General features: G+C 43.6%; 1 protein-coding gene across 1 annotated transcript in view; it reads right to left on the bottom strand.

The window, feature by feature from the left end:
* Window positions 1-4,435: 4,435 nt before the first annotated feature.
* The window catches only part of LOC139059622 (kinesin-like protein KIF28), a 74,068-nt gene continuing 54,734 nt past the window's right edge, over window positions 4,436-23,769 (bottom strand). The window contains exons 20-24 of the mRNA XM_070538043.1: window positions 19,273-19,398; window positions 18,299-18,472; window positions 14,460-14,540; window positions 7,291-7,420; window positions 4,436-5,404 (exon numbers count right to left, since the gene is read on the bottom strand). Coding sequence (XP_070394144.1) covers window positions 5,352-5,404; window positions 7,291-7,420; window positions 14,460-14,540; window positions 18,299-18,472; window positions 19,273-19,398 — 564 coding nt within the window. The 3' untranslated portion in view covers window positions 4,436-5,351. The remainder of the gene's footprint in view (window positions 5,405-7,290; window positions 7,421-14,459; window positions 14,541-18,298; window positions 18,473-19,272; window positions 19,399-23,769) is intronic.

Below are 23,769 nucleotides of genomic sequence, written 5' to 3'. Positions count from 1 at the left end.
TTCCGTCCCTTGAGAATGGCCTCGCGAGAGATGTTATCGAAGGCCCCTTTTAGGTCGTGTGAGAGCAGCAGGTGTTCCCCTCCCTTCGGGATGCCCTTGAGAACTTCTACCCTTAGGATTAGGAACGCATCTTGCGCAGAAAGTCCCGGCCTGAAGCCAAGCATGGTGTGATGCAAGTGGGTACAAGTCGAATACAAGTGGATCTCGGCACAAAGTACGGAATGCACTTGGATTCAGCATCTGATACAACTACGGGACGACCTTTCAAAGAAGCCTAAGAGGGCGCGGAGCACTGTCCACACTTTAGAGCCTCTGGATCTACCGGAAGATGCTTCGCAGGTTCTCTCGTTGGCACCGAAGTTTGCTGGGGAACCGAAGCCGTCAGCGCTTCAACTGCTTTCCATGGTACGAAAAATGTTACAGCATGTAACCCATTTGTAACATCACAACTGCATATCAGAATGAGTCAACATGTTGCACGGCTCAAAGCCAGGATGTTCCAGGCGGCCTCTCAAGCGCGTCGAGATCTTCATTAAGGAACAATATAATCCCTGCGGCCAAGGATGGTGGTTTTGCTGTGTCCTCCTTTGAACTATACAAGTCTAAGGCTGATGAAGCTGTGGCCTATGTTTTTGAATGACCGGAAAAAATGTCCATGTCGAAAGAGAAAGCTAACGCAAGGAAACTGTGCAACAAATTGAGTTAAGCAAACTGGCTAAGGAAATAGCTAACGCAAGAAAGGATTTTGTGGACGTTTCTTTCAGCGTCAGAACCCATAAACTGGAACAGCCATTCTGAATTATCGTATGAGAAACGGGCACATGGCAAAAAGTTATTTCCATGTACTTACAAGGCAAGCTGAACTTTTTAAAGTTCGATGATTCTTTTAGTCTAATTAAGTCTAAAGACATTTTTAGAATTTGTCTGAACCAAGCCTGGTGAAAGGATGGTTGTGTTTTTAGTAGATTATAAAGGTCTCTACTATTCCTTGCCGATTGACAAGGTACTACGCTGCGTAATGGAGTGGATTGATCAGTTGGGATGTGTCGATTTCCAGAACGCAGCAAGTGTTCCAGCGAGCAATCTTTTAGAGTTTAGCGATGGGCTTGCGCTCAACGTTCATTACCTGGAATGCAAATCCTTACCTCCAGAAGGAAGGAATGTGTATTGAATCGTGCACTGCCCCAACTCTAAGTAACCTGTTTTTAGCTAAACTTGACAAGATTTTTGTCAGTCACCTAGAGAACATAGACATAATCAAAGTCTTTAGATTTGTAGATGACTTTCTAATGCTCGTTAACCTTGCTAAAGCGGAAGGCTCTAAATATTTTACCCATCATGTATGAGTGTTTTAAGCCGCTTCTTCTGACAAGTGAATTGGCCATGAATGATTCCGTCAAATTTTTAGGACCTGAACTTTACCTTTCACGTTAATCGCATTTGCTGGGCCTACCACCCACGAAGTAACTAACCTGTGCGGCCACTTCATTTTGCGCGCTCAAACCTTGCAATACAAGCACGATTGTCTGCGCGTGTTCCCAAAATTTTCTCCGAAAATCGTGCGCACACATGATGAGCGACAATTTTACACAGCTGTCGCAGAGGCTTACTAATGCTGGTTACCCCACGCATGTTCAGGTGTCTGTAGCCTAGAAGCTTTTCAGGAAACTAAAATCAAAAATGCAATGTCATCCGAATCTGGTGCTTGCTGAACGGAAGCATTTTCTTGTATTGCCTTACATGCATAAGATTTCCCGCAATCTGAAAAGAATTGGTTAACGGGCGAATGCAACCATCGTGTTCTCGGCCCCGAAGAAACTTGGCACATTGTGCAAGAAAGAAAAGGCTGACAGCAACAAAGTGCCAGCATGCATGGTCAGGCATCAGAAACCTAGCGTCACTTGCGATGAAGGTGTTGTGTACCAAATTCCCTTGTTATGCGGAAACAACTATGTCGGACAAGCCGCTAGGTGCTAGAACGAACGCCTTATGGCACATGCTCGTAGTATCAGCTGTGGGTGAGGGGAACACTTGCTGATCACATTCTCTCTTGCGAGTCAAAAACGGGCAAGCAGTTCCTTGATATATGTGTTGTAATAAGAAGGAACAAAAACAGGGTAACTCAAGAAATCATTGAACTTGAAAAGATAAACAGAGCAGAACGCACATGTGGGAGCACACCTTCTATTTCCCTCCGCGATAAAGTGGTAGCGTTTCTGAGAGGCTGATGCCCGTTGTATAAGCAATAGGTCCTTCTGGGGCATATAAGTGATGTATGTGAAAAATAAAATTTGTTCGAAGCTAGCGCTTGTACGGTTTGTGTGTGTGTGTGAATTTTACTGTCCCGTCCTCTGTGCGCTATTCACTGCTATTCAGGAAATCTCAATTGAACAGGCGTCTAGGAAACCAGCAGAAGGAGGAGAAAGCCTGACATGGCACATTCACCCCACAAACTCACATTCACCGCCAAAACGATACGATGCCCAATGTAACAACCTCATATAAATTGTAACAGTGCAGAAAAAAAGCAATAACCATAAAACAGAAGAAGCAGGTGTCTACAATAGCGCTTTTGTGTGTAAGTATACGCAAATAGTAATTATTGCAGCAAATAAGTGAAACCCTAAATGGTAAAAAAATATAACGCAGGCAAATGACAAGGAAATATTGATGTACGCGATTTACAAATTACACAAAGTGCAGAAAAAGGCGTGTTTATTGTAAGGGGCGTATGGACAGCTAAGAATAAAACCAGAAGAAGGCAGCAACTTTTGTCTTTTGCTGTTTGGTATTTCTGATTTAACAAGCATGCGTCTGAGGTAAGGATGTTTATTGTTGCCCCTAATTTGATATTCTTTTATTTGTACCTAGATGTAAATTAAATAGCGAGAACGAAAACACGATCAATGTGCTTTAGAGAAAATTAAGCGACACAAATCACTCTATACTCAGGGTGTAAGCAGGACCAATTTTTATTTGTAACAAACTTACATTCACTCATTTTAACGTACAGAGAAAGGATCATAGTTTGTACTCCGAATATAAAAGTAAAAACACTGGCCTATGATACAACCGGTTTAGCGCCTTAGGCTCGCCAGAAGGGGTGCATTTGAAACAGCGCGTGTTGGACGTGAAGACAACATACATACAACACCACTGGAGCTCTCAAAATCACACAGCCAAGTACTGCGTCACGCCCACAAGCAATGTGCGTATTATACGAGGTGCCATGCAAGAACAATGTATGTACAGGTATGTCTGGCGTTTAGAGGCCATGTTTAGGAACAGGTGGTTAAAAAAATACTCTGGGTAATGATGCATGCCTTGAGAATTCACGCGAAATGTCTTGGCAACTTAACAGTTGTGGCACTGTTTGGCTTGTTGTGGCAGCCAGAGAATGTATGGTAACAAGTCACAAATGATGCTTCAATCATTCAACGAATTCATTTCCTCTTTCGGCTTTACCGATGCCTTGTGTTTCCTAAAATTGTCCTGAAGACCATGTGTCAGAGTATTCTACAATAAATATCTTCGTTACAAAGCCGATTGCTTTGTACAAAAAACAGCATGAAAGAAAAGTAAACCTGCCCTCATATACATAATTTACTATGAATGAAGTAGGCTGGGGCACTATAACGTAAAACTAATCCAAACTTTTCGATTCCAGTTTTGCAGCCAGCCCTCCACGATTGATAAAACATTTTTTTGGACCACCCTCACTCCATCACTTCACCGTTTTTTTCACGTGACGTACCGAAAACCACAATAGCTCGCCATCTGATATCGCGTCTACACGCTGATTGTGCATGACTAGACGAAACAAAAGAAAAAATGTTATTTTTCATTCGACGCCTTTTCACCATCAGCCCACGGCTATTGGTCAAAAGTTATCTGGCTCGGCCACTTCACCTGCCTGTCACGCGACGTCAAAAAAACCACGAAAAATCACCGCTTCAAAGTGACGTGCACGCTTCAGGATGCGCTAATATGCCGAACAATATCGAATTTTTTTTCTCAATAGCCGCAGACGGCCCCGTTCCGTAAGAAATAAAAGATGGCTGCTGCCGATCGTTCGGGCACTGGCTCCGCGGACAGTCATCTTTTATTCCTTTCGGAACGGGGCAGTCTCTCGCTATTCAGAAAAAAATCCGGTTTTGTTCAGCGTATTAATTCATCTTAACGAGTGCACATTGCTTTGATGCGGTGAGTTTTCGCGGATTTGTTACGTCGCCTGAAAAACAGACGAAGCAGGCAAAGCCCAAAATTTGATACCAATAGCAGAGGTCCAATGGCAAAAAAAGTCGAATGAAAATAATAATTTTTTTGTTCGACCTAATCATGCATAATCCACGTGCTCACGTCATATCAGATGGGGAGCTGTTGCGGTTTTCGTGATTTTTGGTGACAGACAGGTGAAGTGGGGTGGCTTGAAAGTTATGTACTTATCGTGGAGGGCTGATAGCAGAATTGGAATAGAAAAGTTTGTAATGGGTTTACGTTACAGCGCCAACGCTGCATCCCGAGCAAGTGGCACGACCTTTCTACATCCTTTTTTAGGTATGTGCAGGTGCTCGTTACCTGGCTTGGCCGAGGCAGCGCCTACACTGCACAAGAATATGGGACCTACGTCACCTCTGGACCATGTGACTGCTGCCTAGCCAATCATACATGTCCGAATCCATGACAGAGCGCACACTGACGACAAAGTACCTATTGTACGAGTGCCAACCTTGCAAAATTTTGGATTTGACCTCAACTGAAATCATGGGGATGTTCGGCTAGCGAAGTACAAGGTTTTCTTCAGTAAAGGTACTTTCATCAATTCCGTGATTGCTTGTTTTATAACTCCCCCCACCCCTCACCTCACTAAGAAAAGCGCAAAACACAGCAGTATTGTTTTCTTTACCCTAAACTGATGCCAATTTTAAATGCATTGAAACCAGGAGAAATAATGCGTTGGGCCTTTCTAGCTGTGGCAGCTGAAAAAAGAAACAAAAGAAATGTTGAAGAATTTCTTTCTCCTTTTCATCGAGACAATATATTTGAATGTTTCCTCATGAAGACAAAAGAGTTTGTCTTTTTTTAAACTGTGGCATGTACGCCCAACTTCAGAACTTTTTCCCATATGAACGTTGTTGCGGGAAAGAGTTGAAGCACTGTATACCGTACCTGCGTAGAATTTCGGCACTTTCTCAAAATCAAATATAAAAACGCCAAAGTGACGATGCTTGTCCCGACTTCTTCCCGTGGCTTTTTGTCGCAGATGCAAGGAACGCCAGTTCCACCGTAGGCACGCGAGTGTCCTGCTTTGCAAATAATTACCGAGTGCAGATAATGCACTGAGGCCCAGGTCACGAAAGTGTGCACGTCGACGATCCCTTGACTCGTTCAGTGTCACCAAAACCTGCAGAACAGCGAATAAGGTCAATCAATACAAAAATATTCTGGTAAACAAAACATGAATCTTAACAGAACTTAAAACTGCAACTGTCATAGGTTCGCTACATCACTACTGCAGTTTCCACATGAGAAAGGCCTCGACGCTTTCATTTATATACACATATGTCACAGGGCAAGTTCCTCCAAAAAAAAATATATAGATATCAGCAAGCGTCGTAGCTATTCCAGCTGGCCAATACTTTACTCTGTTAATACTTTAATGCCATTACCATTTATTGGTAACTTCACATCATTTGCGGTATGTCAACCTTTTCTTGCTTAGCCTCTTCCACGCCAAGTTCAGTCACTTGGTAGTTGATGGTCTAATGCACACAGCATTGAACTTTTGTGTTGAGGAAATCGACTTCATAACCTATCGTCAGATCAACTTGGGTCACTTGATATGAGCACTAGATACCTGCCGCCCGTTAATGAGCCTCTTTGGTGCCAACTTAGGGTCACTAGGATTGTCTCACTGAATATCTGCCATTCTTAAATTACGAAAAGGCATATAAAACTTCTGCGTTGCTCGGTGAAATCAACATACACTACTCTTTCAAGTGCGTGTATACATATGTGTACCAACAATATATATATATATATATATATATATATATATATATATATATATATATATATATATATATATATATATATATATATATAATCTGGAAAGAGCTGCTTAAAGAAAATGTATATGTCGAGCTCTTTGACGAAACACGGTGTACAGATATATGTCACAACGCTCTCGCTTTCGGTATTGCAGTTATCATACCTACAATAATCTTCGTACCATAAAAAACGTCTCACCAATTACACATCCGCCATAGGAAATATTTCCATTCGCATTAAAGTGGCTAATTACATGCAAAAGATGAATGCGCCGCAATATTAATATATAAACAAACTGAAGCTGAACGCGAAATCTACTTGAGCCTCTCACGAATCCTTTCATTATCCTTTTTCCCCTTCGACTATTTCAATTTACGCGTTGACACGTTTATGTCATGCTGGACACTGTCTTCTGCTAGGTGTTTCCAGATGCCTAGAAACTTGAAATGCATTCGAAATTCGGCGCAACGAAATGTCTTAGACTGACTAGTTTGTACATGGTGCGCAACTTTCTTGTCGCTTCTTTTTTTCTACCGGGCTTGACATTACCTTATTAAGTGCTAAACTAATACAGGAAGAGGTGCCGAAATTCAAGAATGTCAGGAGCATCCCCTAAGAAGCATAATAAAACGATAAGTAAGATGATCGATCTGCTAATAAGTGACAACTTGATTCTACTAAACAACACATTTACTGTTACATTAGAAATAACGATAATACCTTAATGGGGCAGTTGAATGTATCTGTTTGCTTTTGAGAAAAGAGGCGTCTTGGTGTAGAACATTATTGCACTTCCACTTTGGAAATGCACATCGGGCACGAGAGGAGCTTTCAAAGTCGCACAAAACGCACTGACTTCATGTTCAGCAAAAAACACGTAGCAGCTTCAACTCTGAAGTGAGAACGCAGTATTGAGCGGTTGATAGCAGATTTAAAGTGGTCAAGATAATTTTTATAAAAATGGCTTATGGAGCAGATAGAGAAGCATTTGAAACACTGTAATATCTGGACCAGGAATTACGTGTCTTGCAGTAACGGAATGCATTCTCCGATATTTTAGCAAAGCATTTACAATGCAGACAGAATAGAGATTGAGAGAACTGACGTGAAGATTAGTTTGCTGTTGCTGAAAGCGATATACGGTAATTCCATTGTAGAGCAAGAAAACGGAGAACGGATTCTAGCAATCAATATTGTATACCTGCGCGCTGTAGGTGAGAATAAGGTAATTTTACACACCTTCGAGCTTAGACAGCAGCTGCTCAGCCGCCTCTGCCGAAGACACCAGAAGTAGATCTTTCACAACACTGACGGGAACTCGTTTCTGGTGCTGCGATTCCGCTGACTCAACCAATCGCCTCAGGTTTTCCTGCGTGGGGTCAAGCGTCACTCGCATAACGGCATCACTGTTGAATTGCGTTAATCATATTTTCCACAGCGTTCGTCCCCAACTTCAAAGGTTTTCTAATATCTCTTTGTGGTAGAAAATATAAAAGCAATTGAAGCAGCAGCGCTACATATTGTAACATTTCCATGAAGGCATCGTGGTGTGATAAGATAAACAGAACGAGTTAAAAGTAAAAAAAAATGAACAGTATGGTTGAGGAGAGGTTTGCACCGCTTCGCTACCGCGTACTGGGGAACGTGATATTGCACGTGAAATATGACAGAGAAAAAAAGAAGGAAAGAATGGGCAATAGAAGAATATTTGTGGGGTACTGTCCTAGTTTGTGCTGGTACTCCTTAGGTACACACAGTGTCAGCGCCAGATGCACACCATGCAGGATTACACAGTGCACAGTGTCTCAAACCCTCAGTTTCAATCATTTCTCTACAGAATGGCCAATAACCCACTCCGTTACTGCGGGCAATCGCAGAGTCACAAATATTAAAGTTTTTTTACAATGGCTTGCTCGAATTTCACCACAAGAGGCTGCATAAACACTATTGCGTTGCATAAAGAACGAAGTGAATACGTCCAAAATGTCAAAGAACTTATTACGGAGTAGCACTAACTTGACAAAAACGCAAAAGCGCCTTCGGGTTTTGCGCGCTAAAGCTGCATTCACACGACGAACAAATTCAGCGAACGAGACTTAGGTACCTCAGTGCCGCCCAATCATGGCGCATAAACAGAACGAAAGGGATAAGCTTCTGGCTGCGCAATCGGTTGCGGCTCATTGACGTTATTCTCCTCTGCGGAATTAGGCAGATCGTGTGTAAATTGAGTTTGACAAACCATGGTGTCCGTGTTCCAGCATCTAGGCTGGAAAGTATACCCCTATCGAGATCCAGCTTGTACTATGTACGGATTGACTTAAGTTCATAAAACTGTAGAAAGTTACACTGTGGGTGATTTATTGTCTCGACACGAACACCTAAAGCGTATGCAGTACTGTTAACCCCTTCAATTAACCGCTTCAGTGGAAGTGGAGAAGTTTTTCGTATAAGGGGTTATGAGCCATAGATCAAGCAGGAGCATTGACTTCCACTGAAAAAAATGTCCGGCCGAAGAGAGCGGTCCAGTTGAAAAACGGTCGGAGAAAGGGGTTGAAAGAGTGGGCATTGGTACAGATCAAGCGTGGGCAATTACTCGTATGTGTGCAGTGACACTTCTTTCCTCTTACTTTTTTATTCGCACTTCCTCCTTTCCTATCCTCGCCTAGAGTGGAGAACCGGAAGCTTTGCCGGCTAAATGCATTCATTCTCTATACAGGCCTTTATAAGATGACCACAATAATCTGTGAATATAAACAGAAGAACAAATGCCATATATCATCTCTTGAGAATTCCCCTCAAATTCCTCGTTAGCTTGTGTTAGTGAGCAACTACAAGCTAAGACCCGCGACTACGTCTGTGCTAGAATTATACTGCACGTGAAGCTGTATGGCACGAGACGCCTGTTTGGTGTCAAGCCTTCGCGATTTCGTTTTTCTACCTGGTAATAGATGCGCTAATCTTATGGTTGGCACACTTGTCACATCGCTGGCAATTTACTTTGTCGTCGCACCTGTACGCAGACGTACAGCTGTAAGCAGTACGCAGCTGTACGCAGCTGTACGCAGCTGTATGTGGTGTGCCGTTTTCATTAAATATATTATGGCAGGCCTTGACGAGGCATTCGTTAAAATTGTTCCTAATTGGGAACCCGATTATAATTTATAGCTGCTGGGGAGTAGTAGAGTCTTTTACATCACTCACTAATATGTAGACAGCAGGCATATTCAGTGCGTTCTTAGGCTTTCATGGGTACTTTAGAAGTGCGTTAATATTTGTTCAATTATGAACTACCACTAACGCATGTTGGGTTACAAGCTGCGGTAAACGGTGTGCTGCGTTTATTTCTAAACTAAGTCCTGCATACGTTGGCCAATGCAGAAGTTTGCACACGTTTTAAAGTGCTAAATTTACCGGATGTAATAGTTGGTGACTCGTGCTTGGTAAAGCAAAGCGTTCTGCTAGACGAAGCGTTTGCTGCTAGTGAAATCCGACAAAACATCCACACTCTTTATTAACGTTAAACGTTTACGGTGCTCCTGCTAAAGGAGAAATGAGAGCAATCTGCGCTATTAGCTGATCCATATAAATCAGGGAAGCAAACCGTTATCAATAAATCGCAGAGCTGCATGGCTGTAAGTGAAAACCTTCTTACGCAGAAACACTTCGTCAGCCAGCCAGACTGTCACGTTGTAGGTCGCATTATTTGCGAAGGTTGCTCGTCAATCGCAAACAGAAGTCTGAATCAAATGACTTTCTGACTGAAGCGCCTGAATTACGTTATATGCGCCTACGCTTCACTTGAACTTAGTGTGTTTGCAAGAACTACCAGCGCCAATAATTGCATCAGATTTCGAAAGCTACACATGGCTCCATGTGTACCTTGTGTTCTCAAGGAACAGAGTCGCAGAGGTGTTAACCCAAGGGACAAAGCCGCAGGGAGGTTGACCTGCTGTCAGCAGTTTGAAAGTTGTGCCGCAGTTACCCAAGCGTCCTTAATGAACATTCGTAATAGCCACGTACACTAAATTAAGACGCAGAAAAAGAAAAAGACGGCTTAATGATTTAACGATTTGCGCCTTATGGGAATAAATGCGTGACATGTAACACAGACTGCATTTGCCAGAGGTTTCGTGGGAAGAAAAAGAGGTTGCTGCCATGGGCCAATCATGTGCCCATGACCTAGTGTTTCATAAACGGCTGTGATAAGGTTGATGATTGCCTTATTCTAAAAAAAAAAACGAATTGATACACGCTTCTTGAAAGGATGTTTCACCAATGTCTCCGATACTAAGGTGGAGCAACTGATATGATGATGCATGCCAGGCTAACTTCACCTGATTAAGCGTCAGCAGCACCATCGCCAACATAACACATCCTGTTGCGAGCAAATTTTCTAAGTGACAATGCATGAGTACTTTGCCAGAAGTTGCAAGCGTCCCCATGTAAATTTCTATGAAAAAGACATACATTGACTATTCTGCCCTTTAAACACGATTACTTCGAACAGAAACCGCTGTGAATCAGACTCAAGAGTTGCCAGACGTATGTCGAGCCAGAGCATGTGCCCAGCTATCGTGCCGCTATCAAATGGGCTGGAAGTAGTCAGTTTTATGCAGCAGCTCAAACTTCTAAGCTTCTGTTTTAATCGTCTCTTAAATAGCTTTACAGTTGGCTCGTAAGACCCCTTAATATTACGTAACGTTTGCGACCTACATCATATCCGGAATAGTTTGGGGATTAGCCGAGGTGGATTCTTAGCTGTATACCAAGCGCGTTTTTAGCGTCACACAATGATATATAACATGCACTCCGTGGAAGTCGTCATATTGCTCATATTATGAATATTTCAATCTCGAAGGACAATTTGCCATTTCAAGTATTATCTGGTCATTCGGGCAAAGCGAATAAGGGTCATTGCTTATTCATGCATTGTAGACAAGAACGCAACGAGCAGCTGCTGTAAGAAGCTACAACAAAGAACCCGCTTTGTTTATTTACCTCTCGATATCAGACTACCTTGGCGCATGGGGCGCGACAGAGATAAGCTGCTGTTGCCGAGCGTAACAAAAAGCGAGACGCGTAAGCAGAGGTGAGATGGCTGCTTTATAGCGCATGTCCGGAAGCTATGCGCTAGGTTATGCTAAGCTGAAGCTATGCGCTATGTGCGTTATGCCTCGAAGCACTGTATTCGAAGCTAGATGGTGCACACGCACGCCAGTGCAGTGTTTCCGCGTTCTTGGCAGCCTCAGACTGGCTGAATACATAAAACCCAAAGAATGAAAAGCAGAGAGACCTGCCTCTGTACACATGTCTGAAGCCCTCTAAAGTCAGTAGGCTGCTTTAAAGGGTGGGGAAAGACTAACCGGAAAACATTTTACGAGCATCCAGGATAATCTAACTCGGACATTGAAATTTCGCTGAGGTTTCGCTGCATATTGGGCCGCTAAAGCTTCTGCGGAGGAATAAAGAAAACAAAGTACCAACGATCTCCATTTACCTAATGGCGAGAGCATATGCAAACTTTCCATGTTTGCGTGTATTGTTTGTTCTGATTTCATGGCTGCCTGGTATTACATCATACCCGCCATGTCAACGAACAATAGTAACCGCTCGCCCGGCAACATATTGCACATTGTACTCCACGACGCCTAAGGCTAATGTTAAGGCTATATAATTATTGAAAGTAATAACACTTAAAAGACCTTGAGTTATCAGGAGAAAAAGAAAACTTGACAGTCACTTTACCATACGCTGAACAGGATGAAGGCGAAAATCTGCACGTTCACGAGACATTCACTACACTACTTGGCATTTTCATTCTTATGTGTTGTAACGTCATATTACTGCTTTCTCCCAGCATAGGTCGTGGGTTGGAGTAAAGTAATAATGTACGCCTTAGGTAGCCGTGCCTTAACTTGGCCGTAATTACCACCAAAGGACGCAGGTTCCACTCCCAACAATGATCTAGGGTTCTAATTCCCAAATAACTACATTTTATTTTGTCGTGGCTTAATTACTTTCACGTTAATTAACACCAAAGGTAGTGAGTTCGACTTTCGTCCTTCGCCTTGTCAACTGATCCAACATGAAGATATAGCCAGTTCGCCCATTCCTCCAAGGGTGGTCGCGGGTTTGAGTGCCTTAATCAACTTCGCCCTAATTAACAATTAAGGATGTGGATTCCACTACCACCAGAGGTCAAGAGTTTGATTCCCTCCCAAGATCATGAGTTCGACTGTCGACCTTCACGATGTCAAGTGGAATATTACTTGGAGATATCTCCATGTTGGCCAAATCTCCAAGTGCGTTCGACTCCCACCAAAGGTAGAGGGTTGGACTTCCAGCAAAGATCATGGGTTCGAGTGCCTTAACTAATTCAATCTCACTTCTACCTTAATTTACTTAGCCTTAATTAACACCAGAGGTAGTAGGCTCTATTTTTGACTTTAACGATGTATATCAGGATATATCTTGGTGATATGGCCTGTTATATCTTCATGGTGGTTGACTCCCACAAAAGGGTGAGGGTTTGACTTTCACCAGGGGTCGTGGATACGAGTGCCTTAATTAGCTATATCTTCAGTAACTGTGCCTCAATTTCCTTTGTCTTAAATCACCCTATACGTCGTGGATTCGACTCCAACCAAACGTCGAGGGCTTGACTTCCACCAGATGTCGTGGGTTATACTCTCGACCTTCACGATGTCACTTAAAATCCAACTTGCAAATTTTGCCGCTTCGCCCATAGCTCTAAGTCGGTCCGACTCCCACCAAAGGTCATGGGTTCAACTCTCGACGTTAACAATGGCGTTGGGAATCCAACTTAGAGATATGGCCGGTCCGCCCATGTCGCTAAGTGGGTTCAACTCCCACCAAATGTCGTGCGCTAGAGTGCCTTAGTTATTGCTAACCTGTGTAACTGTGTCCGAATGAAGGTTACCTTAATTAACCCCACAAGTTGTTCTGACGCTTCTTCGCTTCGGCTTCACGCGTTGTTATAGGTTGATGGCCTAATTCGCCTTAATTAACGTTAAAGCTCGTGGATTCAACTCCCACCAAAGATCGACGGTTCGACTCCCACCAAAAGCCATGGGTCAATAAATTAGCCTTAATTAGCACCACACGTAGTGGATCTAAATGCCGCCAGAAGTGGACGGGTCGAGTGCGTATAAATTTTGCTGCCTTAAATTTTGGTGCCTTAAGACCAGACGGCGCAAGGCGGACATCGAATTTTTCGTCCCATCAGCCATTTAGGGCTTTCACCTCAGTAACCTAAACACTTAAGCGAGGCTGTTAGCATTACGTGGGAAAATGACTGCCGGTTACTTTTAAATATTTAATATATGTACCTTTCAAATTTTGTTATGGTTAGGGTGTATATCTGGAAGGTTATGTGGAGATGCGTAGTTCAAAGCTCACCTGCACCACAAGGTCTTTACGGTTTAATGCTTTTCTCCAGCCATTTTCCAGAATGCCTGAGAACATAAGCAACACAATAAAAAGTTGATAGGGACGCTCGTTGTCATGGTAATCTATCGCATTAGTTTCCCAATGACACATCTTGGCTATTATAGATGCCGTGCTGGTGAAGTGACGGGATAGCATACTACTTATCAATTGTTCTACACATCTTTTAAGGAGTAGCTGAGCGAGACATTCAAGGTTCTCTGCGTTCAACGTCATAGAAGTGTGGTCTCCGCGGTAGTGAATCGGATCCACAAACAGCGTAGCAGTCTGCATTACATCGAGTAGCAGTATTTTGCGGTAGTGATGCGCGCTTTCTAACTATAACAACCAATGCTTATTCCAATATGGTAAATGCGCAAGCAACTGAAATCGCTCAGAACGACAGAAAGCTGAGCTAGTTGGTAAGGATTCATTATGCAAAATAGTAGTGAGGAGTGCAGACAGGACACAAGAGTAGAGAAGTGGACAACACGAACTCGGCATTCATGTTGTCCACTTCTCTACTCTTGTGTCCTGTCTGCACGCCTCACTTCTATTTTGCATAATGAAATTGCTCGAAACACATTTTATGTATTCTGACCGTGATCACGACGTCACTGCACACAGTTTCGGAACATAGTTGGTATAAAAGTCCAATATGGTAGCATACCGATGAACCTATGATAAAATCTATAAGAACACATTAAACAAGCCACAGTGGGTGAATGCTATTGTGCGCGCGTTGTACTAGCGTTCCGGCAAACATCCAACGCTTGTGGTGAAGCTACGTATGAGATGTGAAATTGAACCCACAAAGCAGAGAGTCTAAGGCTTCATTTACCACTCTTGCTCCTTATAGCACACCCATAATCCTAGCTTATTTTCCTCACATTTCTCACTGCACAATGTATAAGAAGATAAACACCGCACAAGTGAATCTTGTAAGATGAACTTTCACATACCAGTTTTTGGTTTTGCCGGGCCTGTTGCTTCTTCATGAGAAGCAACTCAACGATGATGCTTTGCTTGTTTGGATCGACATTCTGCAAAATGAAAAATAAATGCAACAAAAATAATATTTCAGGCTCATCTGTGAACATTATTCACATTTATATGTCTTGTACAAGCCACTTCTACTCCTGCCTGACACCACATACAGGGACTGCACACTCTGACACAAATCAGCCCTGCGAGCCATTGATTCGCTTTATTCGCTTATAGGTCATTATTAGGTGTCAGCGTTAGACGTTTCACAGGTATACAACCTTGCGCAGTAGAACGGTCACTCAATTACTTTGCAAAGTACACCTGGACCGTAAGACTCGGCCTACCACAAGCTAGCTGGTGCGGAAGCTGATGTTAGCTGTAGCGTGGTTTCGAAAGCTTTCGACTTAAAGATATCGTAGTGGCGAAGTGACATAAACTACTGGGTTCGTATTATGACTTCGCTTATGTGATACTGCATAGTAAATTACTGGGCTCAAGCAGGCAAGTGGTCGAGGTGCTAGCGGGAAATAGATTTTGGCACGACTTCTGGTCTCGTGGTTAAACTCAAGCGAAACCGAGAAAGTATATGTCGCCTTCACTCGAGGCTATGCACATCCTGTCGGCAGCGAGGACAGCCTGTACTCTGAACGCTGCTGAGTGCTCGCGACTGTAGAACATCTGTTTCGCTGCAGCCTTCTCTACATGTGCCAGCGAAAGTTCATGGCTTAAACGCTAGCAGGCATTGGCAAGAAACATTGTCGGAAAGCATTCTTCTCTCCGCAATGTGTGGCCGCTCAGTAGAAACAACAGCTTCAGGAGCTGTTCTAAAGCATTCCAACAAAACCGAACTGGGCTCCAGACTTTAAATAAACCATTGCGTTAAAGGTCTATGGTATATGTGAATCTCATGCTCCTGTCCTTGTCATCGTCTTGCATCAGTTTGTTGACCCCTTGCCTTTTTCTCCCATGGCAGAATATCATTTGAGAGCATACTAGCTAAGTGCGACCTCTCTGATTTTCTCTAAGTTATTTCTGTCTGTCTGGCACACGTAATCTGAGGTGCTGTACTTATAGGCGACCATGTTACGACTAGTGTTACCTACAAGACGAATACATAGCGTAGGAACCTTATATAATGTTACAATTTTCTCTGATGCATTGTTCCACGCAAGCAGATAATTTAGCCTTCATACGTTGCTTTTCGCGAAAAAATATGACGCTTGATAGGCACCTTCATGTTGCTGGGATACTCGTATGCTCCACAGCCACCATGCGCTAAAGCTTTTCTTACTCACAGCAGCGCCAACCAACATAGTCAAGCGAGCGCAGGAAAAATGTCTTGTAGAAGACGTTACGCGCAATACACGAAGCTCTAAAGCCTTCGTCAGAGCGAGTTTCAACGTCCGGCGCAACCAGTACGACCACACGTGGCGCGCATCCCTATAGGACCTGGTCACGAGAGTGGAGGCGCGCCATTCGAGCAACCACGTGTCAACGGAATTATAGAGAAATGTTAAAGGGCAGGACCTACTTCAGTCTAAAAGTAAAGCTGCCCTCAACTTAGAAGGGTCGCCGAACTGCTGTGCGTCAAGACACGTTTTTGAATAGCTCATCGAGTGTGTTTCACATAGTGGTGGAGAGAGAGAGAGAGAAGGGGTGTATAGAAGGACAGAGGGGTTAGCCAGTGATAGTTCCGCTTGGCTAATCGGCCCTGGGGCAAGGGGTCTATGAACATAAAGACAACTTCCAAATAAATACATGGCCAGAATGCGGTTGGCTTATATTTAATACATTGGGCTGTTCCTAGAAAGAGTGTAAAAATTATTCTTTGAGGATTATGTTAATAGCGTGGGCAGCGGTAGAGAAAAGTTTCTTCAATGTAAAGTGAAAGGTGGAGAAAGAGCGCACTTGTCAGATGTGTGGGTAGGAAGCCAGTTAGGAAACTATATTTGATCATCAAACAATTAAATAAAAAGAAAAATGTCTTAGGTTACCACAAATAGCCAAGTTTTGTTGGTAATATCTAGGAGACGGTATCTGAGGAAGCAAATTATTCCGAATAAATACGGCCATTGTTGCTATTGATTCATATGGGGTGTTTATATAACACATAAACTACTATTCATGTTTTATTAACACGTTCCAGTCATTATGCATAGATAGATGAATGCATAGTTGCCCTACCCAAGTCATTCACGTCTAAAGATAAATGAAGAAATGGATTGAACGTGTGACAGAGGAAAGCAGAATGCCACTGGGGGAAGGCTGACTTAGAAGACCGACACGAAAACATTTTAAGACTCATACCTTGTGTGCGAAGTTGCATACTAGGTGTTAGCGACTGAAATATGCTTGCTTCATTATTATTGGGCACTTGCATGTTTATAAACACAAGTATTTCAAAATCTAAACAAATGAAAGATCCACACATAGCTCATAGCCAAGTATATTGAACCATCTCAAATGAAAAATGAGTTTTTCAGAACAGCATTGTTTCTGGAAGTACTACTGATAGGAAAGGTAGGAGTTTCCTGACTATGTCATATTAGCCTGATGTGTTGAGAAAGTTCTGGAACGTGTACACGAAATTTTGTTTGCTCCTAACATCTAACTCCTAGCTATTCAAAAACTATTGCATTTTATTTAATAATGTATTTATTGGCAGAATTTGTACAGTGACTAGAAATGAAAGTGGTTGAGATCTCTTCTTAGAAGGCGGCATTGTTCATTTACTTTTCTTCACACTGTATTCATGCTACGCGTTCGTGTGTAAATGACCCTTACGTTTACAGTATCATTTATTAACGGTAGATTCAGTGGCTCTTTTGAACAGAACAGGAATGTTAAGGGGTGACGAGAGGCCTAGGGGAACGGTGAAAACAGTGAGTTTGGTGACACCCACCACCCGTCCCATTTTCATAAGGGTTACCAAGTACGCGTAGCCAGCCAGCCAGCCACACACGGGGTCCATCACTGTCTGTATACGCGTTTCTATGCGCAGTGAAGGTATAATGTCGCTAAAGCGATAGCTGTTCTCGACTGCGCTAGGAATCCCACCAGTCTTTGGTCTTCCTTTTTACCGTTACAATCAGATACTGCAAACGCTTTCTTCAACAGCGTCCTGAAGTCAAGGCAGCTGGAATTGTGGGGCATTCAACCATCGAACTTCGTCATCCCTTGTAAAGGCAAAACGTTCCCATATGTACATCAGAGAAGAGGATAGTAAACGGTATAAGAGGTGTAATAATTTCCTGTAAAGATCTGCTAGGGCAGGAGGCTACATTTAGCCGCCCTGTACAGAATTCTTCCAGTTTACCGTTCACTCTTTGTAGACTTCACTTCTGTTCGCCTCTTCCCTGCAAGCTTGTGTGCGGTCTTTCAGCAACTGAGTCCTTCAATGCAAAACCGTTTTACGGCTAGGCTGAACACGGAAAATACATATTCTAAGGGCGGAACTTATTCAAGAAGCCAAAGGAATGGAAGCAAGAACGGGCAAAGACATAGCGCACTACTCTCTCAACTCATAATTGTCCATAGCTCCTCGTTGCATCCTCGCTTCAATTTCTTCTCCTTTTTCATAAAAAGAATCCGTTCCGACTCGCTCATTTTTTAGTAAACTGCGAAAGTCTTGCTGCGAACGCGTCACCATACAGGAGCAATAGCTTGGCGCAGAGCTAGGCGCATTATTGCGTTTACCTTTAATTCTAGAATGAGAAGCATTTTTAATATAGCCAAAGGAGTTATGGCGCCCCTGTTTTGGATTACTCATGTACTACGATCGTATTTCTTGAGTCTGCTCACTTGGCGTGCTTACCCTGCCATTGATACGGAACCCATTCATAAGCACGTTGGTCTGGTTGATGAGGTCCTCTTGAAAGTTCTTCTTGAGTGCCCTTCCTTTGGGACGGATGCCTTCAGCTGGTACTGGTGTCGTCTGGATTCCCCAAACTGAAATGGCCACGTACGAATCCGAGAGGTACTCCACCAGCTGTTCATGCCAAGGGTAGAGTGTATGAAAAAAAGAGGGAAAGTGCTACTGAGTGACCAAATGGCGGGTAATACTTGTTCTTGCATTCAATATCGCTGACAGAGTGACGTAGTCTAGGAGCCACCATTTACAATATAATCTTTTTTGTTCAGCATCATTCCGAAGAAGTGTAAATGTTTTACCGCCTGAATGAAGGATTTATTTTATTCTTTCTGGTGTACGCTCACCTTATCAACAGAATTAAGAAAGTTGAAACGTCTACAATAAGAAAACATTTGGTTGCAATGGCATTCTCATACTGAACATACATAAGCAAACTGTTAGAAGCAAATACCGCTATGATCATTTATGTGCATTCTCCTGTCTTACGCAGTTATTCTTATTAGCGTAGTATTTATTGTCTGGAGTGTTCCATGCAACTACATATTAGGAATATTGCAATATCTGTTTTATTTACTGTTGATTAACCTGTTTCTTTTTTGCTTACGTTGCCACTATTGAAGCTCTCATAGCAAATGTGAGCGTGAAGGATCTGACTCTACTGTCTTACATTTGGGGGCTAGGTCCTGTCAAGCTGCTTCATTATTTCTTGAATGAGACGACCTACGACGGGCCTAGTTCCTTGAATAAACATTTGAATATAGCAAAAGTTCGAGGTTCTTTAATGAAACAAGTGTTGCTAACTTGAATGCATATATCAATTCGCTGCAGAGAAAGTGCAACAGCACACAAAGCCGCTTAAGAGATTCCCTGAGAAAAACGGAAGATGGGTTCGTGGTTTGCAATGTTCCTATTTTTACCTCCACAGTAGCTGGTCGGTAGGTAAAGTTTTTCGTGTGGTTGAAATCTGGGTCCGAAGTACCGGAGACCGCCTCCGTGGCTGTGTCCTCTTGATCTTTGAACATACGATATTTACACCTTATATCCTGAAAAGGAATAAATCACACAATAAATTATTTCGTTAAATATGAATTCATATTTTAGAAAGGTATTGTTTAAATCTCGGTGGCTGAAAGGGCGCAATAAATCACGGAGGACACTTTTTCGAGAACGCCGCTACAAGCTAATCTTCCTGAAAGGTTGGGACAAATATGCGACACTTTTGTGCTCTCATCATCACTATAATAATTCCTGCGGACCTCAAAAACACCTCCAGGACTTACAAGCTGCTTCCACCTTGACGGCTGTTCACATGTTTGTTGCATCAATAGTGCACAGACAATGCTCGCGCCAACAGAAGGTTATCAATGATTCTATTAAAATGTTCGTTCTGCGCATTTGCAAGAATGTTTCTTTTGCATATATATTCCTGCCATACGTTGTCAAGTGGGTAGTGTTGCTTTTATGTTGCCAGCTTGTTGCTCAGAAAATAAAGCCGTTCTGGAAGAATGTTGTGAAACACGTTAACATCCACTGACATCCATGACGCCACAACATATTGGCCATTAGCACGGGACCCGGCAATACACACTCAAGACGGCTACGTCTGGTACTACAAGATCCAGCAGTTTGATTGAGACCCTGGAGACATCGAAGTACACATCAATTGATTTGGGTGTTTCATCGTTGCCAACGACATTGCCGGTCAGTGTTCTCGACAGGAAAGTAGCGAGCGCTGAGCTTTCGAGAAAGGAAACGCAAGCATTCTAGATGACGAGGTGGACAATCGTTGTGGGACAAGATATGCTGCAAAGGGTGTAAACTAAGTACCGTGCAATGCTCTATATCTTCACGGGAAAGGCACGAGCTGAACTATTTCTGCTACTCAAACTGAAAATTCAGCTGTCATTGCATCAATCGAATGTTCGGAGTGAACTGCTTGACAAAGCCATGAAAGCAAAATTGTCAGCGTATAAGCGCCGGGGTGGGTTCTGGTCATTTACTCTAAGTTCTTGATTTTAGGTGCAATAAGGGCGAAGTGAAATTAAGAAGTGGTTGCGCGGGTAACTGACAAGGGTGAAATTGTCATGCACAGGTAGGTATACTGTTCTATATTCCAACAAGGGAGCAGTACTAGCGTACATAAGCAAATAGAGGCAGAAGAATTTACAGTTGCCAACGGTGTTGTGAATATGTTTTCGTCCACGGAATGCTCGCTCAAGACGCAGTGCAGCGGCGTCATTTGGCGTGTCCAGAAATACCGTTCTTCGAAACATACTTCCGGCGCTGCTATTCGCTTTCTGCGTCCTTGCAGTACTAGAAGTGAACGCACTTATGTGTATTCTATGTTTCACGGGTGGTAGAGAATGAAGTTAATGCTGCTCCTTGGAACGCCGAACCCTAGACGTGTGATCGCACAGCAGGTTGGCCGCGCACAAGCAAGGGTGTGGGGTAGTTTGGTAGCAGATGACGGGTGGCGTGCGCCGCCCGTTTGCCGTTGCATGCATGAATTGAGCGCTAAGAATGAGCCACGCGCTCGCGTGTTCCCGTTAACGGTGGACCTATATAGTCAGTCGCTTTCAGAGGCTGCGTGCTATACGTGCATGCCTAGCGTTTGCGATCTTCTTGCCTTGAACCAGACCCTCATGAACCAGTGAACCAGTGAATCAGTGAACCCTCATGAAACAGGCTGCTTAGCATTGCTCTTTCCCTGTTACGCGTTCGAAGGAAAGATAACATTATTTTTCACAGCGTGCTCATCCACGCTGTGAAGAAGGATGACCAGCGAAGCTGTGTACCTGGGTCTCTTAATGGGGAACTGAACCGCCGCTGCGAATCGGCCCTGAATTGCGCTATCTTGGGGATCTGCCCACGTATGCGGAGTCCTTAACACTAGCGTCCCCTCCACCACGGGTCGGCCCGGCATTGCACCATGTTCCGGATCGGCCCACGTATGGGGAGTTTTGTGTCTAGGCACGGACACGATCCTGAGGGAACTGGATCTTAACAGCTTCGCTGTAAAAATGCTGGCTCCTCCGTAATCGAGAGTAGATGTAAGCATTAAATGGCAACCGGCAATGCAAATTGCTTGGAGTAATTACGACGGTTACTCGGAACCATCCCCGGCGTGCCGGACACTGCCGGCCTGGTCACGCAGCTTGGCGCCAGCTTTCAAAGTAGGTATCGCAAAACCCGCGCCGCGGCGCTCACGGACCGCTGGCGTTGAAAAGAGCACAGACAACCCTGTCTCAGTGCTTAAAGACGACAAGATGTATGATTCACTGTGTCTGCCTTTGAATGTCGCCCTGCTGGCAACAACAAATAAAACTTCAGTGTACTAGAATCTACAGCTTGAGTGGTATTGGGAAGAAACATTAGGAAGAACTCAGAAGCAATATTTGTTTGTAACTTCTTTGGGTTGTTTGTAACTAGCGTATGTAGTGCGGTCCAGTACGAAGCATTGGAGGCGACCGACTGCATTTTGTTATGTTTTGACTGGCTGCCTGGATGATCTTGTCTTGTTCTCACTACGATGCCCTGATATTCTCGTCTGAGTGCACGGATAACCGCTCCGGCTTTTGACTCAAGGTCACTTGAAGGCCGCCGACAACGGGAGCTAAAATCACTTAATCCTTAATAGTGGGGGAAGGATTGTCCATCGAGAGCGCACATACAATTCTCGCGCCAATAGATTGTTATCGGCTCTTCGGTATTAATGTGTTCGTTCTGCGCATGTGCAAGAGCATTTGCATATACATTCACGCAATATGTTGTTGGGTGGGTAGTATTGAGAACCCCTGGAAGGTGCGCACTAAATTAAGTTTTAGGAAACATGCGTGCTCCTAACGTTTGCCGGGCATCCTAAGGTACAGTGGTGAAATGAAATAGATGTGGCTTTTCGCATCTTCGGGACAAGCATTAGTTTTTTTAAAAAAAGTAAAATTGACTAGACGGGAAGGACCACTCGTTTCCGTATACTAATTTTTCGACTGCTGTTATCATGAACTGCCAATCAGGCACAGCGCGGCAATTGGCTGACGGTGTGCGTCCGTCGCCCTTGCCTCAACTCACTCTCGCCCCTTGCTCACCAAAACCGCAGCTCGGCGCGCGCCCGGTCATCTGCCTCGGTTGTAGGGCGAATTATAAAAAATTCTCGAGTTTCACGTGCCGAAACCACAATTTCATTATGAGGCACGCAGACGTGAAGGGAATCCGGGTTAATTTTGACAACCTCGGATTCTCTAATGTGCACCCAATACAGGAGTTCTTGCATTTCACCTCAATCTAAATGCGGGCGCAGCATCAGGGATTCGATCCCACTTCCTCGGGCTTAGCAGCGCAGCGCCAGAGCAACTACACCACAGCGAAAGGTAGTCGCGCTAACTATGAAGCTGAGGAAGACACATTGACGGGCGTCCAACAACGGAAGACACAGAAAAGTAGGCCAACCATCCAGAAGATTAACCTGTGGGGGTCTGCGGCATTCAAACACCACAATGTCATGTTCTGCGAAGTTCTTCCCATTTATTAATGAAGCAGGTAAGCACAAGTCTTTTTCTGATGTTCTCAGCAGGCACTCGTTTTGCATGAGTGCCAGAGTGTTGAAGCGGCACTAAGTTTCGGCGCGAGACTGCATGACATGTGTGCAGAGTCACTCGGTTGATCCCTCATGCCACTAGTGTTTGTGCTACTGATGAAATACACGCAATGATACGTGGGCTTCAGTTCGTGTTATTTGAGTTACGCATTGTGATCACAGTTTGCTTTGTCCTGGTTTACTGTCAGAACTAAAATAGATAAAAAAGTGATATCGATCTGTTTGATTGACTTTTAAGAGCAGCTGAAGAAATGCTGCGCAAACTTAATTACTAGTCGAGTTTTCATGTGAGTTACCATGATATAGATGTAGATATAAGTAACCCCTTTTTTTTCGAAATTTTGTACCACCGATAGCTGTAGAAAGCCTCAGAAGAAAGACACATTGAGCAACTTTTCGCGATAGTTCCTGGTTGTCAGATAGCTTCTCTCACCCGCCGTGGTTGCTCAGTGGCTATGGTGTTAGGCTGCTGAGCACAAGGTCGCGGGATTGAAGCCCGGCCACGGCGGCCGCATTTCGATGGGGGCGAAATGCGAAAACAGCCGTGTACTTAGATTTAGGTGCCCGTTAAAGAAACCCAAGTGGTCGAAATTTCCGGAGTCCTCCACTACGGCGTGCCTCATAATCAGAAAGTTGTTTTGGCACATAAAACCCTATAATTTTTTTTTTCAATAGCTTCTCCATTCAGAGACTGGAGAACAGCTACAAATTAAGTGGTAATTGGGACATCCTGCCACCTATGTTCGCTTCATATATACAAATTAAAGCATTGAATTAAAATTGGTTATGTAAGTTCACAATTTCCATTTGCTTCGAGTCA

This window comes from Dermacentor albipictus, chromosome 4, assembly GCF_038994185.2.
Source record: "Dermacentor albipictus isolate Rhodes 1998 colony chromosome 4, USDA_Dalb.pri_finalv2, whole genome shotgun sequence".
Taxonomy (NCBI): Eukaryota; Metazoa; Arthropoda; class Arachnida; order Ixodida; family Ixodidae; genus Dermacentor; species Dermacentor albipictus.
This window is presented reverse-complemented; position numbering and strand designations above follow the sequence as displayed.